The 17,806-nt window shown below is 42.5% G+C and overlaps 1 protein-coding gene across 1 annotated transcript; it reads right to left on the reverse strand.

Moving 5' to 3' along the window:
* Positions 1-524: 524 nt before the first annotated feature.
* Positions 525-1,023, reverse strand: LOC141027411 (uncharacterized). Its single transcript, XM_073504440.1, has 2 exons — positions 723-1,023; positions 525-541 (listed from the first exon to the last, which is right to left on the reverse strand). The coding sequence occupies exons 1-2, from the start codon at positions 1,021-1,023 to the stop codon at positions 525-527; spliced, it is 318 nt and encodes a 105-aa protein (XP_073360541.1).
* Between the last annotated feature and the right edge of the window lie 16,783 nt (positions 1,024-17,806).

Here is a 17,806-nt window from a genome sequence, read left to right on the forward strand (position 1 = left end):
TGCCGGACGGTGACGTCAAAAACAACTGAAATCTCTCAAGGAATGTCATTAGCAACCGTTGCCTTGTTTTGTTCGTGTGTACATTCAACGACGTCTGATGGACATATTAGAAACCGATAAACTTACCCTTGGTGGATGCCTACCACAACATACTAATAGAGAACCATATCCATCATTACCGAAAAAGGCTTTCACCCTGCTTTATAAATAAAGCAACCACCAAGCATAAAGTATCAGGTAACAACATAACACACCACACACCAACACGATGCCATCGTAGGCAAGGTCCAACACACACACACACACACACAAACACAAACAGACCCAAGTTCCGTTGTGGGCACAACACAACAAGCCCAACACAGACTCACGACGAAACACCCCTAGACAGCGGTGGCGGAGGCGAGAAGACGACGATCTAATCTGGTTCCGGTGGTGGTGGGGGAAGCGGTGGAGCCAACCGGAGAGCCATTGCACGAAGCTGGGTGATGATGGAGGTGATGGCGTCTCTCTCCCTGGGACGGCTAAGCGGCCACCAAAGCTGCAAGTAACCAGACAATTTGAACAAAGCATCAGTAGCACGACGAAGAGGAATATGCTGGCAAGGACCCCAATGGTCAGCCACCTAATGTGGCACAACGCGGGTGGCATCGCCTGGAGTTCGGCAAAGAGAGCGGGGAAGTTGTTATGGTCCCAGCTTCCGCCCACAATCTCGCGGAAACAGCTCCATAGGAACTGCGCGGACACGCAGGTGAAGAAGATATGGTTTGAATCTTCTTCAGGCCCACGGAGCGGGCAACGCCCATCACTAGGGCCACTGCGCTTCAGAACCTCTACGCCTGATGGGAGGCGGCTGCGAATCCATTGCCACAAGAAGATCCTAATTTTCTGGGGGAGGCGAATCTCCCAAATGGAGGAGAGCGCCTCATGGCCAAGCGAGGGGGCGATGGCCAGGTAGAGGGATTTGGTGGAGAATTGACCAGAAGGCTCTAGGCGCCATCTGGCGCGGTCATCGTCCGTCATGAGATCAGGCTTATGGAGTGCAATACAGTCGAGCAACTCCTGCTAGTCCGCGTTCTCAGCCGAGCCAAAAGGTCTCCGGAACGCAAGTTGCTCTAAGTCAATAAGGGCGGTCACCACGGAGATCTGCGGGGCAACCGCGGTGGAGAACAGGTCCAGAAAGCGGGCCGCAAGGGGCGTGTCACCAGTCCATCGATCGAACCATAACAGCGTGGCGGTGCCGGAACCAATCTCGATCGAGGTCCCGATCCGGAGGACAGGGAGGAGCTGAATGATGGATTGCCAGAACTGGGAGCCCCCAGATCGCTGGCAGAAGGCGAGGGGCTGGACGCGGAGGTATTTCTGCTGAATGATGTGAAGCCACATGCCACCATCTCCGTTGGCAATCCTCCAGAGCCACCGAGTCAGAAGGGCAATGTTCATGCGTTTGGAGGACATGATCCCGAGTCCGCCCTGGTCGCGAGGTTTGCAGATCTCAGACCACCTGACCATGTGGTACTTCTGCTTATCACCCTCGCCGGCCCAGAAGAAACGCCCCTGAATGGTGGCAATCTCGTGATGTAGGGTCTCCGGAAGGCTGTAGAAGCTCATGATGAATAATAGTAGGCTGGAGAGGGACGAGTTAATGAGCACCGTACGGGGCGCTTTTGAGAGCCACAGACCCTGCCAGGGCTCGATACGGTGCTGATGCTTCCCCACCGTGGGGCGCAGCTCGGCCACCGCAAGCCTGGAGTCGCTAATGGGTATCCCTAGATATGTCGTGGGGAAGCACCCGAGCTGGCAGTTAAGCCGATTCACTATGCTCTATCGTCTTAGGCATAGCCCAAGACCATCACCTCACTCTTGTCGAAGTTGATCCTAAGGCCGGACATCTGCTGGAAGCATAGTAGGAGGAACTTGAGGTTCGAAATATCACTCTCCGAACCCTCCACCATGATAATGGTGTCGTCCGCATATTGGAGAAGGGAAATCCCGTTCCCTCCAATTAGATGCAACACTATGCCCTTAATGTGACCCGCCGCCTTGGCCTTATCCAAGATAGCCGCCAGCGCATCGACAACCATGTTAAACAAGAACGGGGAGAAGAGGTCGCCCTGGCGCACCCCATAGAATGTGGGGAAGAATGGGCAGATCTCCCCATTAATGTTCACCGCGGTGCAACCCGAGGATACCATCTGCATCACCCTGGTCACCCACCTGTCGTCGAAGCCCTTACGGAGCAGACATTCCCGAAGGAAGGCCCAACTGACCGTGTGATAACCCACAAGTATAGGGGATCAATTATAGCCTCTTTCGATAAGTAAGAGTGTCGAACCCAACGAGGAGCTAAAGGTAGAACAAATATTCCCTCAAGTTCTATCAACCTCCGATACAACTCTACGCACGTTGACGTTCGCTTTACCTAGAACAAGTATGAAACTAGAAGAACTTTGTAGGTGTTTTCGGATAGGTTTGCAAGATAATAAAGAGCACGTAAATAAAAGCTAGGGGCTGTTTAGATGAAGACACAACTAAGTTAGTTTTAGTAGAGAGATTTTTGTTACGAGAAAGTTATTTGTCCCTAGGCAATCGATAACTAGACCGGTAATCATTATTGCAATTTTATTTGAGGGAGAGGCATAAGCTAACATACTTTCTCTACTTGGATCATATGCACTTATGATTGGAACTCTAGCAAGCATCCGCAACTACTAAAGATCATTAAGGTAAAATCCAACCATAGCATTAAAGCATCAAGTCCTCTTTATCCCATACGCAACAACCCCCTTACTCGGGTTTATGTTTCAGTCACTCACGCAACCCACTATAAGAGAATCATGAACGTATTGCAACACCCTACAGCGGGGATCCCTCACGCTTGCGTGACACGGAGAGCACCATATGACAGCACCAATAATAAAACATGCAACTCAAACCAATCTTGATCATCAAATAACCCATAGGGCAAAACAGATCTACTCAAACATCATAGGATAGCCATACATCATTGGGAAATAATATATAGCGTTGAGCACCATGTTTAAGTAGAGATTACAGCGGGTAAGAGAGAGGTTACACCGCTGAATAGAGGGGGGAAGAGTTGGTGATGATGGCGGTGAAGTTGTTGGTGAAGATTGCGGTGATGATGATGGCCACGGCAGCGTTCCGGCGCCACCGGAAGAGAAGGGTAGAGGGGCCCCTTCTTCTTCTTCCTTGACCTCCTCCCTAGATGGGAGAAGGGTTTCCCCTCTGGTCCTTGGCCTCCATGGCGTGGGAGGGGCGAGAGCCCCTCTGAGATTGGATCTGTCTCTCTGTCTCTCTCTGTTTCTGCGTTCTGGTCTGCTACCCTTTCACCGTTTCGTATATGTATGGAGATCCGTAACTCCGATTGGACTAAAATCTTCGCCGTGATTTTTTCCTAAAAATTAGCTTTCTTGCGGCCGAAGAAGGGCATCAACCGCCTTACGGGGGGCCCACGAGGGTCAGGAGCGCGCCCCCCTGCCTCGTGCCTCCCTCGGGCACCGTCTCCCGTGGATTTTCCTTCCCATATTCTCCGAATATTCCAAAAATAATCTCCGTCCGTTTTTATCCTGTTTGGACTCCGTTTGATATGGATATTCTGCGAAACAAAAACATGCAACAAACAGAAACTAGCACTGGGCACTGGATCAATTTGTTAGTCCCCAAAAATAGTATAAAAAGTTGCCAAAAATATATGAAAGTTGTAGAATATTGACATGGAACAATAAAAAATTATAGATACGACGGAGACGTATCAGCATCCCCAAGCTTAATTCCTGCTCGTCCTCGAGTAGGTAAATGATAAAAAAGATAATTTTTGATGTGGAATGCTACCTAGCATAATCTTGATCATGTATCTAATCATGGCATGAATATTAAGATACGAGTGATTCAAAGCAATAGTCTATCATTTGACATAAAAACAATAATACTTCAAGCCTACTAATAAAGAAATCATGTCTTTTCAAAATAACATGGCCAAAGAAATTTATCCCTACAAAATCATATAGTCTCGCTATGCTCCATCTCCACCACACAAAAATTCACATCATGCACAACCCCGATGACAAGCCAAGCAATTGTTTCATACTTTTGACGTTCTCAAACCTTTTCAACTTTCACGCAATACATGAGCGTGAGCCATGGACATAGCACTATAGGTGGAATAGAATATTATGGTGGAGGTTGTGTGGAGAAGACAAAGAGGAGAAAGTCTCACATCGACGCGGCTAATCAACGAGCTATGGAGATGCCCATCAATCGATGTCAATATGAGGAGTAGGGATTGCCATGCAACGGATGCACTAGAGCTATAAGTGTATGAAAGCTCATACTGAAAACTAAGTGGGTGTGCATCCAACTTGCTTGCTCATGAAGACCTCGGGCATTTGAGGAAGCCCATCATCGGAATATACAAGCCAAGTTCTATAATGAAAATTCCCACTAGTATATGAAAGTGATAACTCAAGAGACTCTCTATATGAAGAACATGGTGCTACTCTTGAAGCACAAGTGTGGTAAAAGGATAGTAGCATTGCCCCTTCTCTCTTTTTCTCTCATTTTTTTTATTTTCCTTTTTTTATTTTTTTGGTGGGCTTCTTTGGCCCCTTTTTTTATTTGGGCTTCTTTGGCCTCTTTTTTTTGTAAAGTCCGGAGTCTCATCCCGACTTATGGGGGAATCATAGTCTCCATCATCCTTTCCTCACTGGGGCAATGCTCTAATAATGATGATCATCACACTTTTATTTACTTACAACTCAATATTACAACTCGATACTAGAACAAAGGTATGACTCTATATGAATGCCTCTGGCGGTGTACCGGGATGTGCAATGATCTGGCATAGCAATGACATCAAAAAATGGACAAGCCATGAAAATATCATGCTAGCTATCTATCATGCAAAGGAATATGACAATAAATGCTCAAGTCATGTATATGATGATGATGGAAGTTGCATGGCAATATATCTCGAAATGGCTATGGAAATGCCATGATAGGTAGGTATGGTGGCTGTTTTGAGGAAGATATAATGATGCTTATGTGTGATAGAGCGTATCGTATCACGGGGTTTGTATGCACCGGCGAAGTTTGCACCAACTCTCGAGGTGAGAAAGGGCAATGCACGGTACCGAAGAGGCTAGCAATGATGGAAGGGTGAGAGTGCGTATAATCCATGGACTCAACATTAGTCATAAAGAACTCACATACTTATTGCAAAAATCTATTAGTTATCGAAACAAAGTACTACGCGCATGCTCCTAGGGGGATAGATTGGTAGGAAAAGACCATCGCTCGTCCCCGACTGCCACTCATAAAGAAGACAATCAATAAATAAATCATGCTCCGACTTCATCACATAACGGTTCACCATACGTGCATGCTACGGGAATCACAAACTTCAACACAAGTATTTCTACAATCCACAACTACCCACTAGCATGACTCTAATATCACCATCTTTATATCGCAAAACTATTGCAAGGAATCAAACATATCATATTCAGTGATCTACAAGTTTTATGTAGGATTTTATGACTAACCATGTGAATGACCAATTCCTGTCAATTCTCTAAATAGATATAAGTGAAGCAAGAGAGTTTAATTCTTTCTACAAAAGATATGCGCACGCTCTAACAAATATAAGTGAAGCAAAAGATCATTCTACAAATGGCGGTTTTCTATGTAAAGAGAAACAGGCAATCCAAACTTCAAATGATATAAGTGAAGCGCATGAAGCATTCTATAAAGCCATACTCAAAAGATATAAGTGAAGTGCATAGAGAATTCTATAAATAAACCAAGGACTATCTCATACCAGCATGGTGCATAAAAGAAAAGTGAAAACTAAAGCAAAAGACGCTCCAAGATTTGCACATGTCGCATGAATGAAACGAATCCGAAAACATACTGATACTTGTTGAAGAAAGAGGGGATGCCTTCCGAGGCATCCCCAAGCTCAGACGCTTGAGTCTCCTTGAATATTTACTTGGGGTGCCTCGGGCATCCCCAAGCTTGAGCTCTTGCCTCTCTTCCTTCTTCTCACATCGAGACCTTCTCGATCATCGAACACTTCATCCACACAAAACTTCAACAAAAAACTCGGTAAGATCCGTTAGTAGAATAAAGCAAATCACCACTCTAAGTAATGTTGCAAACCAATTCATATTTTGTTTTTGCATTATGTCTACTGTAATATAACTTTTTCATGGCTTAATCCACTGATATAAATTGATAGTTTCATCAAAACAAGCAAACTATGCATCAAAAACAGAATCTGTCTAAAACAGAACAGTCTGTAATAATCTGAACATTGACCATACTTCTGATACTTGAAAAATTCTTCCAAAATTAGAAAAAATAAGCAATTTGTATATAAAGACAGTGCAAAAAGAATCCGAACCGTTTGACGTTCCAGTAAAAAATGTAAAATCGCGCACTACAGCCAAAATTTCTGTCCTGCACCGTACAAACCAACAAGCATTGTAAACATCCTAAAGGCAAACTTTGGCACATTATTTTTATTATACAATGGAATTGTACAAGGGAATAATTATTTTTGTTGAAAAGTTTCTGTAATCAAGATTCACAAAGTTTCCGTGAGCATGAACAAACTTCAAGGCTAGCTCCCACTTCAACAATGCTCGTCTTTCTCACTTTCGCTTTTCTTTTTGAAAAAGTTTTAGGCTCCCCTCTTTATTTTTTTGTTTTTAAACTCTATGAAAGCACTCAACATAAATAAATGACTCTCTAAAACTTCTGGGTTGTCTCCCTGGCAGCGCTTTCTTTAAAGCCATTAAGCTAGGCATATAGTGCTCAAGTAATGGATCCACCCGGATCCCAAGGTATATCAAAGCCAATTTTAATTAGCAATGATTTGGCATTTAGTAGTGAGCACAAAGCAACATATATCATGCAAAAACGAAGTACAACTCTCTTCCTATGCATCGGCATGTCATAAAAGAACAATTCATGCACACAAAGTAAAGGCCAATGCATAGTATAAACAGTTTCTTGCAATTTTATCGTGTTGGAAACATAGAGAGGTGGAGATATAGTTCCTCTCTCATAATAATTGCAAGTAGGAGCAGCAAGCACATGCATATTATATTCATCAAAATCATCATGTGCAACGGTAAAATGCAACCCATCAATATAATCCTTAATAAGGGCAAACTTCTCCGATATAGTGTAGTCGGGAGAATTCAAAAAGATAATAGGACTATCATGCGTGGGTGCAATAGCAACAATTTCATGTTTAATATAAGGAACTATAGCAAGTTCATCTCCATAAGCATCATTCATATTGGCATCTTGGCCACAAGCATAGCAAGCATCATCAAAAAGGGATATGTCAAGAGAATCAACGGGATCATAATAGTCATCATAGCAATCATCCGTCGGTAAGCACGAAGGGAAATTGAACAATGTATGAGTTGAAGAGTTAGTCTCTCATTAGAAGGTGGGCACGAGTAGCTAATCCGCTCTTCCTCCTTTTGTTCTTCGCTCTCCTCATCTTTTTCATCCAATGAGCTCACAATGTCATCAATTTCTTCTTCCATAGACTCCTGCAAAATATTAGTCTTTTCTTGGACAGCGGAGTAGTCCTCAATATGTGGTTCAACATAGGCATTAGAAGCATAATTATCATAGCAATATTTAAGTATGGAAAAGTTTTCAGATTTGTAAAGAGTAGCATCATACTTTTCAATCAAAGAAGCTATTTCATAAGCACCCTTAAAAGCAACAAATTCTTCAATTTGTTGAACATCATTGTAATTATAAACACCCTTAGCATACGAAGATATGATTCCATTATCACTAAAATCACATTGATAGGGAAAGTGTTTCTTAGGGTTTTCAGAACAACAAGTAAAATCATATATTTCACATAAATTCCAAGCATAGCATTGCAAATGATGAATTTGACCCAGTAAAAGTTTCTCTTTTTAAGATATACGGTGTCGCACATAACAAGCATGCTCATCTAAAGATTTGCCCTCAACTAAGCTAGTTGGGGTTTCAGCACGAGCACATAGGGATCGAAGATGATCCAAGTAATAAGCTTCAGGAGTGTGATAGATTTTGAGTGGTTCTTCAACCATTGGTTCAGTAGGGACAACTAATTTTTTTGGTATTTTGCATTTCCTACCGATAACTAAAGATAGAAAACAACTAAGAACAGCAAATAAAAATTACTTAGTAATAAAGCAAACAATTAAGCACACACGAGAATATTCACCCCACGCTATTGCTCCACGGCAACGGCGCCAGAAAAAGGTCTTGATAACCCACAAGTATAGGGGACCAATTGTAGCCTCTTGCGATAAGTAAGAGTGTCGAACCCAACGAGGAGCTAAAGGTAGAACAAATATTCCCTCAAGTTCTATCAACCTCCGATACAACTCTACGCACGCTTGACGTTCGCTTTACCTAGAACAAGTATGAAACTAGAAGTACTTTGTAGGTGTTTTTGGATAGGTTTGCAAGATAATAAAGAGCACGTAAATAAAAGCTAGGGGCTGTTTAGATGAAGACACAACTAAGTTAGTTTTAGTAGAGAGCTTTTTGTTACGAGAAAGTTATTTGTCCCTAGGAAATCGATAACTAGACCGGTAATCATTATTGCAATTTTATTTGAGGGAGAGGCATAAGCTAACATACTTTCTCTACTTGGATCATATGCACTTATGATTGGAACTCTAGCAAGCATCCGCAACTACTAATGATCATTAAGGTAAAACCCAACCATAGCATTAAAGCATCAAGTCCACTTTATCCCATATGCAACAACCCCATTACTCGGGTTTGTGTTTCAGTCACTCACGCAACACACGTATTGCAACACCCTACAGCGGGGATCCCTCACGCTTGCGCGACACGGAGAGCACCATAGGACAGCACCAATAATAGAACATGCAACTCAGACCAATCTTGATCATCAAATAACCCATCGGACAAAATGGATCTACTCAAACATCATAGGATAGCCATACATCATTGGGAAATAATATATAGCGTTGAGCACCATGTTTAAGTAGAGATTACAGCGGGTAAGAGAGAGGTTACACCGCTGCATAGAGGGGGGAAGAGTTGGTGATGATGGCGGTGAAGTTGTTGGTGAAGATTGCGGTGATGATGATGGCCACGGCAGCGTTTCGGCGCCACCGGAAGAGAAGGGGAGAGGGGGCCCCTTCTTGTTCTTCTTCCTTGACCTCCTCCCTAGATGGGAGAAGGGTTTCCCCTCTGGTCCTTGGCCTCCATGGCGTGGGAGGGGCGAGAGCCCCTCCGAGATTGGATCTGTCTCTCTGTTTCTGCGTTCTGGTCTGCTGCCCTTTCACCGTTTCGTATATATATGGAGATCCGTAACTACGATTGGACTGAAATCTTCGCCGTGATTTCCCCCCTAAAAATTAGCTTTCTTGCGGCCGAAGAAGGGCATCAACCGCCTTACGGGGGGCCCACGAGGGTCAGGGGCGCGCCCAAAGGGGTGGGGCGCGCCCCCCTGCCTCGTGCCTCCCTCGGGCACCGTCTCGCGTGGATTTTCCTTCCCATATTCTCTGAATATTCCAAAAATAATCTCCGTCCGTTTTATCCTGTTTGGACTCTGTTTGATATGGATATTCTGCGAAACAAAAACATGCAACAAACAGGAACTGGCACTGGGCACTGGATCAATATGTTAGTCCCCAAAAATAGTATAAAAAGTTGCCAAAAATATATGAAAGTTGTAGAATATTGGCATGGAATAATAAAAAATTATAGATACGACAGAGACGTATCACCGTGTCATAAGCCTTGTGGAAATCCAGTTTCAGGAAGACTGCCTTGAGGTGTTTGGAGTGCACCTCATGGAGAGCTTCGTGGAATACCAAGACTCCATCAAGGATATATCGGCCCTGGATGAAGGCGGACTGGTCAGGGTGAGTGATCCGCTCGGCAATAGGGGCCACCCTAATGGCGTACCCCTTAGCGAGGATGCGGAAGATGACATTAATCACCGTAATCGGTCGAAATTGTCAGATGTCCGAGGCTCCAGTCACTTTGGGGATGAGAGTGATTACCTCATGTTCTTGCTTTAAGTTTTGCAGTTGAAAGACATCTATATTCAGTGGGTTCCTTCAATTCTGCCTTCTCACCAGCCTCTCTTCTATTTGTGTTTGTTTCTTTTTTGCTTTGCAAATGTTTTTAGTCAACGAAATAAATTGCAGACATCTGAGTGCTTTTATTGCAACTTCGATGTTGCCTCAAGCCCCTCAACTACTATAGTTATCAACTCTCAGCTAGTTTAATACCCATGTCACTACACACGTGAATATCTATAGACGGACATGATATATGTATTTTTCTGTGTTGCAGGTCCGTGCTGAAACTTAACTTCTGTGTAAACAGACCATTCTTAACCGATGTTATGTAACTATGCATAGTTACCAAATCACATTTTAATAAAATAATAAAATCTAGTGACAAACATAGCAAACGATCTAGTAAGGTCACTATTGTAGTACACCACATGGTTTGTTGTCGCTTCAAATAACAACCTACAGTCTTCAGACTTTAGTGATGCTCGAAAACTTCATGCTACAACTCTAATAACAAACTCATGTATCGAATAGGCAATTGACTATTTGTCCATTGCATGATCTAACAATTTTTTTGGAAGCCAACCAATTCACTGAATAACTAGCAACAAATAGATCTCTTTGTCTCCATGTTGCTTTGCGTAATCAGCCTCTTCACAGTACATCACGTTGGTTGATCGGAGGCATTGTGGTGGAGGCGTTTTCTAAAACACCTTGTTATATGTTGTCCGGAGGCATTTTTAGGGATTGCCTCAATAGACCAGAGTATTTGAGGCGATTTAGACGAACGCCTCCAAAGCATGCAACAGCTGCAAATTTTCAGAACGTCGTATTTCCGGCGAACATACACAGGCGCATTGGAAGAATGCCGTGGTTGGACATCTATTGGCGGCATTCTGCACAAGGCCTGCCTGTAAGGCATTCCGAGGCAAGGTATGCAGGTTCGCTGCGGGGCTGTCGCAGTGATGGCGGCGTGTGAAGGGACTTGGACGACGAATAGTTGACAAGTGTTAGATGTGTATAGTCTCTGTTTGGTATATCCCCGTTGTATAATGGGCTTTCTGCACTTTGTCACACATGTATATGTAATGGTCCTTGGCTCTAAGTAAAGATTAGTTGCTGTTTATCCAACATGGTATCAGATGTTAGGATCCCCTCTCTCCCGCACGCTGCAACTCCGTGCTAGATTCTCTCCCGATTTCGGCCCTTCCCGTCGCGGATCCGGCTGCCCCGGCCCGGTCGCTGCCACCTCTTGCCCGGCCGGCCGGCCATCCCTCGTCACGGACCCCGCTGCCTCCTCTTCGTCTCGCTCTCCCCAGCTGCCACGCTGCCCCGCCGGAACCCGCTGCCCGGCTGCCTATCTCAAGCTCGTCTGGTGGTCGGCCGCTCGCTCGCGCCTCTGCCACGGACCGGCCAGACTGCTCCTCAACTTCCTGCCGGACCCGCTTCCTGCTGCTGCCGCCGGCCCCTGGCCTCTGCTCGCCTGCGGGAGTGTGCGTGCCGGCTTCCCGCGAGCGGGCGCTCGATCCCGCGCCTGGGGGCTCGATCCCCTCGATCCATCTTGGGCCTTCTCACGAGCGGGCGCCCGATCCCGTGCGTGGGTGCTTGATCCCCTCGATCCAGTGCTACCTCTTGAGCACTGCGTTGGTTTTCCCTTAAAGAGGAAAAGGGTGATGCAGCAAAGTAGCGTAAGTATTTTCCTCAGTTTTTGAGAACCAAGGTATCAATCCAGTAGGAGGCCACGCTCAAGTCCCTTGCACCTACACAAACAAATAAGAACCTTGCAACCAACGCGATAAAGGGGTTGTCAATCCCTTCATGACCACTTGCAAAAGTGAGATCTGATGGAGAAGATAAGATAATATTTTTGGTATTTTTATGATAAAGATTAAAAGTAAAGATTGCAAAATAAACGGCGCAAGAAATAGCTTGTTGACGGGAAACTAATATGATGGAAAATAGACCCCGGGGCCATAGGTTTCACTAGTGGCTTCTGTCAAGATAACATAAGTATTACGGTGGGTGAACAAAGTACTGTCGAGCAATTGATAGAATTGAGCGTAGTTATGAGAATATCTAGGTATGATCATGTATATAGGCATCACGTCCGTGACAAGTAGACCGACTCCTGCCTGCATCTACAACTATTACTCCACACATCGACCGCTATCCAGCATGCATCTAGAGTATTAAGTTCATAAGAACGGAGTAACGCTTTAAGCAAGATGGCATGATGTAGAGGGATAAACTCATGCAATATGATATAAACCCCATCTTTTTATCCTCGATGGCAACAATACAATACATGTCGTTTCCCCTACTGTCACTGGGATCGAGCACCGCAAGATTGAGCCCAAAGCTAAGCATTTCTCCCATTGCAAGAAAGATCAATCTAGTAGGCCAAACCAAACTGATAATTCGAAGAGACTTGCAAAGATAACAATCATACATAAAAGAATTCAGAGAAGATTCAAATATTGTTCATAGATAATCTTGATTATAAACCCACAATTCATCGGATCTCGACAAACACACCGCAAAAGAAGATTACATCGAATAAATCTCCAAGAGAATCGAGGAGAAATTTGTATTGACATCCAAAGAGAGAGAAGAAGCCATCTAGCAAATAACTATGGACCCGAAGGTCTGAGGTAAACTACTCACACAACATCGGAGAGGCTATGGTGTTGATGTAGAAGCCCTCCGTGATCAATGCCCCCTCCGGCGGAGCGCCGGAAAAGGCCCCAAGATGGGATCTCACGGGTACAGAAGGTTGCGGCGGTGGAATTAGGTTTTCGTGGTGCTCCTCGATGGTTTGGGGGTACGTAGGTTTATATAGGAGGAAGAACTAGGTCGGTGGAGCCACGAGGGGCCCATGAGGGTGGAGGGCGCGCCCAGGGGGTAGGCGCGCCCCCTGCCTCGTGGCCTCCTTGTTGATTGCTTGACATCCACTCCAAGTCCTCTGGATCATGTTTGTTCCAAAAATCACGCTCCCGAAGGTTTCATTCCGTTTGGACTCCGTTTGATATTCTTTTTCTGTGAAACACTGAAATAGGCAAAAGAAACAACAATTTGGGCTGGGCCTCCGGTTAATAGGTTAGTCCCAAAAATAATATATAAGTGTATAAATAAGCCCATTAAACATCCAAAACAGTATATATAATAGCATGGAACAATAAAAAATTATAGATACGTTGGAGACGTATCAAGCATCACCAAGCTTAATTCCTGCTCGTCCTCGAGTAGGTACATGATAAAAACAGAATTTTTGATGTGGAATGCTTCTTAGCATAATTTTCAATGTAATTATTTTTATTGTGGCATGAATATTTAGATCCGAAAGATTCAAGATAAAATTTTAATGTTGACATAAAAACAATAATACTTCAAACATGCTAACCAAGCAATTATGTCCTATCAAAATAACATAGTCAAAGAAAGCTTATCCCTACAAAATCGTATAGTTAGGCCATGTTTCAATTTCGTCACACAAAACTTTCTCATCATGCATAACCCCGATGACAAGCCGAGCAATTGGTTCATACTTTTTAACGCGCTTCAGCCTTTTCAACCTTATGCAATACATGAGTGCAAGCCATGGATATAGCACTATGGGTGGAATAAAGTATAATGATGGGGGTTATGTGAGAAGACAAAAAGATAGGAAGTCTCACATTGACGTGGCTAATCAATTGGCTATGGAGATGCCCATCAATTGATGTCAATGAGAGGAGTAGGGATTGCCATGCAACGGATGCACTAGAGCTATAAATGTATGAAAGCTCAACAAAAGAAACTAATTGGGTGTGCATCTAACTCGCTTGCTCACGAAGACCTAGGGCATTTTGAGGAAGCCCATCATTGAAATATACAAGCCAAGTTCGATAATGAAAAATTCCCACTAGTATATGAAAGTGACAACATAGGAGACTCTCTATCATGAAGATCACGGTGCTACTTTAAAGCACAAGTGTGGAAAAAGGATAGTAACATTGTCCCTTCTCTCTTTTTCTTGGGCCTTCTCTTTTTTTTTTCTTTTTTTTCTTGGGCCTTCTCTTTTTTTTCTTTGGCCTCTTTTTTTATTTAGTCCGGAATCTCATCCCGACTTGTGGGGGAATCATAGTCTCCATCATCCTTTCCTCACATGGGACAATGCTCTAATAATGATGATCATCACACTTTTATTACTTATAACTCAAGAATTACAACTCAATACTTAGAACAAAATATGACTCTATGTGAATGCCTCCGGCGGTGTACCGGGATATGCAATGAATCAAGAGTGACATGTATGAAAAAATTATGAATGGTGGCTTTGCCACAAAATACGATCTCAACTACATGATCATGCAAAGCAATATGACAATGATGAAGCGTGTCATAATAAACGGAACGGTGGAAAGTTGCATGGCAATATATCTCAGAATGGCTATGGAAATGCCATGATAGGTAGGTATGGCGGCTGTTTTGAGGAAGATATAAGGAGGTTTATGTGTGATAGAGCGTATCATATCACGGGGTTTGGATGCACCGGCGAAGTTTGCACCAACTCTCAAGGCGAGAAAGGGCAATGCACGGTACTGTAGAGGCTAGAAAATTGTGGAAGATTGAGAGTGCGTATAATCCATGGACTCACATTAGTCATAAAGAACTCATATACTTATTGCAAAAGTTTATTAGCCCTCAAAGCAAAGTACTACTATGCATACCCCTAGAGGGATAGATTGATAGGAAAAGACCATCGCTCGTCCCTGACCGCCACTCATAAGGAAAGCAATAAAAGAACACCTTATGTGTCAGAATTGTCACACAACTTTTACCATACGTGCATGCTACGGGACTTGCCAACCTTAACACAAGTATTTCTCAATTTCACAATTACTCAACTAGCACACTCTAATATTACCACCTTTATATCTCAAAACACTTATTAAGTATCAAACTTCTCATGATATTCAATGAACTCAATATGGAAGTTTTTATTATGCTCATCTTGGATGCCCATCATATTCGGATTAATTTCACAATTAAAGAAAATTACCATGCTGTTTAAGACTCTCAAAATAATATAAGTGAAGTATGATAGATCAATAATTTCTATAAAATAAAACCACCACCGTGCTCTAAAAGATATAAGTGAAGCACTAGAGCAAAAACTATATAGCTCAAAAGATATAAGTGAAGCACATAGAGTATTCTAACAAATTCTGAATCATGCGTGTCTCTCTCAAAAGGTGTGTACAGCGAGGATGATTGTGATAAACTAAGAAGAAAAGACTCAAATCATACAAGACGCTCCAAGCGAAACACATATCATGTGGTGAATAAAAATATAGCCCCAAGTAAAGTTACCGATAGACAAAGACGAAAGAGGGGATGCCTTCCGGGGCATCCCCAAGCTTAAGCTTTTAGTTGTCCTTGAATTTTACCTTGGGGTGACTCGGGCATACCCAAGCTTAGGCTCTTGCCAATCCTTGTTCCATAATCCATCAAATCTTTACCCAAACTTGAAAACTTCACAACACAAAACTTAACAGAAAATCTCGTGAGCTCCGTTAGCGAAAGAAAACAAAACACCACTTCAAGGTACTGTAATGAACTCATTATTTATTTATATTGGTGTTAAACCTACTGTATTCCAACTTTTCTATGGTTCATAAACTCCATTACTAGCCATAGATTCATTAAAATAAGCAAACAACACGCGAAAAACAGAATCTGTCAAAAACAGAACAGTCTATAGTAATCTGTAACTAACACAAACTTATGAAACTCCAAAAATTCTAAAATAAATTGCTGGACGTGAGGAATTTATCTATTAATCATCTGCAAAAATAATCAACTAAATAGCACTCTCCAGTAAAAAGTTGTAGCTAATCTCGTGAGCACTAAAGTTTCTGTTTTTTACAGCAAGATCGCAAAGACTTTCCCCAAGTCTTCCCAAAGGTTCTACTTGGCACAAACACTAATTAAAACACAAAACCACATCTAAACAGAAGCTAGATGGATTATTTATTCCTAAACAGAACCAAAAAGCAAAAAACTAAAATAAAATTGGGTTGCCTCCCAACAAGCGCTATCGTTTAACGTCCCTAGCTAGGCATAAAAGCGAGGATAGATCTAGGTATTGTCATCTTTGATAGGCAATCCATAGGTGGCTCTCATAATAGATTCATATGGTAATTTAATTTTATTTCTAGGGAAGTGTTCCATACATTTCCTTAACAGAAATTGGAATCTAATATACCCTTGCTTCATATCAATGATTGCACCAATCGTTCTAAGGAAAGGTCTACCAAGAATAATAGGACATGAAGGATTGCAATCTATATCAAGAACAATGAAATCTACGGGCACATAATTCCTATTTGCAACAATAAGAACATCATTAATTCTTCCCATAGGTTTCTTGATAGTGGAATCCGCAAGATGCAAGTTTAAAGAGCAATCATCAAATTCACGGAAACCTAGCAAATCACACAAAGTTTTTGGAATCGTGGAAACACTAGCACCCAAATCACACAAAGCATAGCATTCATGATTGTTAATTTTAATTTTAATTGTAGGTTCCCATTCATCATAAAGTTTTCTAGGGATAGAAACTTCCAACTCAAGTTTTTCTTCATAAGATTGCATCAAAGCATCAACGATATGTTTAGTAAAAGCTTTATTTTGACTATAAGCATGAGGAGAATTTAGCACGGATTGCAACAAGGAAATACAATCTATCAAAGAGCAATTATCATAATTAAATTCCTTGAAATCCAAGATAGTGGGTTCATTGCTATCTAAAGTTTTAACCTCTTCAATCCCACTTTTACCAATTTTAGCGTCAAGATCTCAAAACTCCGAATTTTTGGGACGCCTTCTAACTAAAGTTGACTCATCTCCAGTCCCATCCTCTTCAAGATTCATATTGCAAAACAAGGATTTAATAGGGGACACATGAATAACTTTTAGATCTTCATCTTTATTCTCATAAAAACTAGAAGAACACGCCTTCACAAAGCAATCTTTCTTAGCACGCATCCTAGCAGTTCTTTCCTTGCACTCATCAATGGAAATTCTCATGGCTTTGAGAGACTCATTGATATCATGCTTAGGTGGAATAGATCTAAGTTTCAAAGAATCAACATCAAGAGAAATTCTATCCACGTTCCGAGCCAATTCATCAATCTTATGCAATTTTTCTTCAAGCAAAGCATTGAAATTCTTTTGAGAAATCATAAATTCTTTAAAACTAGTCTCAAAATCAGAGGGCATCTGATGTCTACTACGCAACCTTCTTCTTGTAGACGTTGTTGGGCCTCCAAGTGCAGAGGTTTGTAGGACAGTAGCAAATTTCCCTCAAGTGGATGACCTAAGGCTTATCAATCCGTGGGAGGCGTAGGATGAAGATGGTCTCTCTCAAACAACCCTGCAACCAAATAACAAAGAGTCTCTTGTGTCCCCAACACACCCAATACAATGGTAAATTGTATAGGTGCACTAGTTCAGCGAAGAGATGGTGATACAAGTGCAATATGGATGGTAGATATAGGTTTTGTAATCTGAAAATATAAAAACAGCAAGGTAACTAATGATAAAAGTGAGCACAAACGGTACTGCAATGCGTTGAAACAAGGCCTAGGGTTCATACTTTCACTAGTGCAAGTTCTCTCAACAATAATAACATAATTAGATCATATAACTATCCGTCAACA

Source organism: Aegilops tauschii, chromosome 7 (assembly GCF_002575655.3).
Source record: "Aegilops tauschii subsp. strangulata cultivar AL8/78 chromosome 7, Aet v6.0, whole genome shotgun sequence".
NCBI classification, from domain to species: Eukaryota; Viridiplantae; Streptophyta; class Magnoliopsida; order Poales; family Poaceae; genus Aegilops; species Aegilops tauschii.

What these genes read in the sequence shown, in the direction of transcription:
- LOC141027411 (XM_073504440.1), bottom strand. Translation starts at nt 1,023, where the DNA reads ATGACGGACGATGACCGCGCCAGATGGCGCCTAGAGCCTTCTGGTCAA.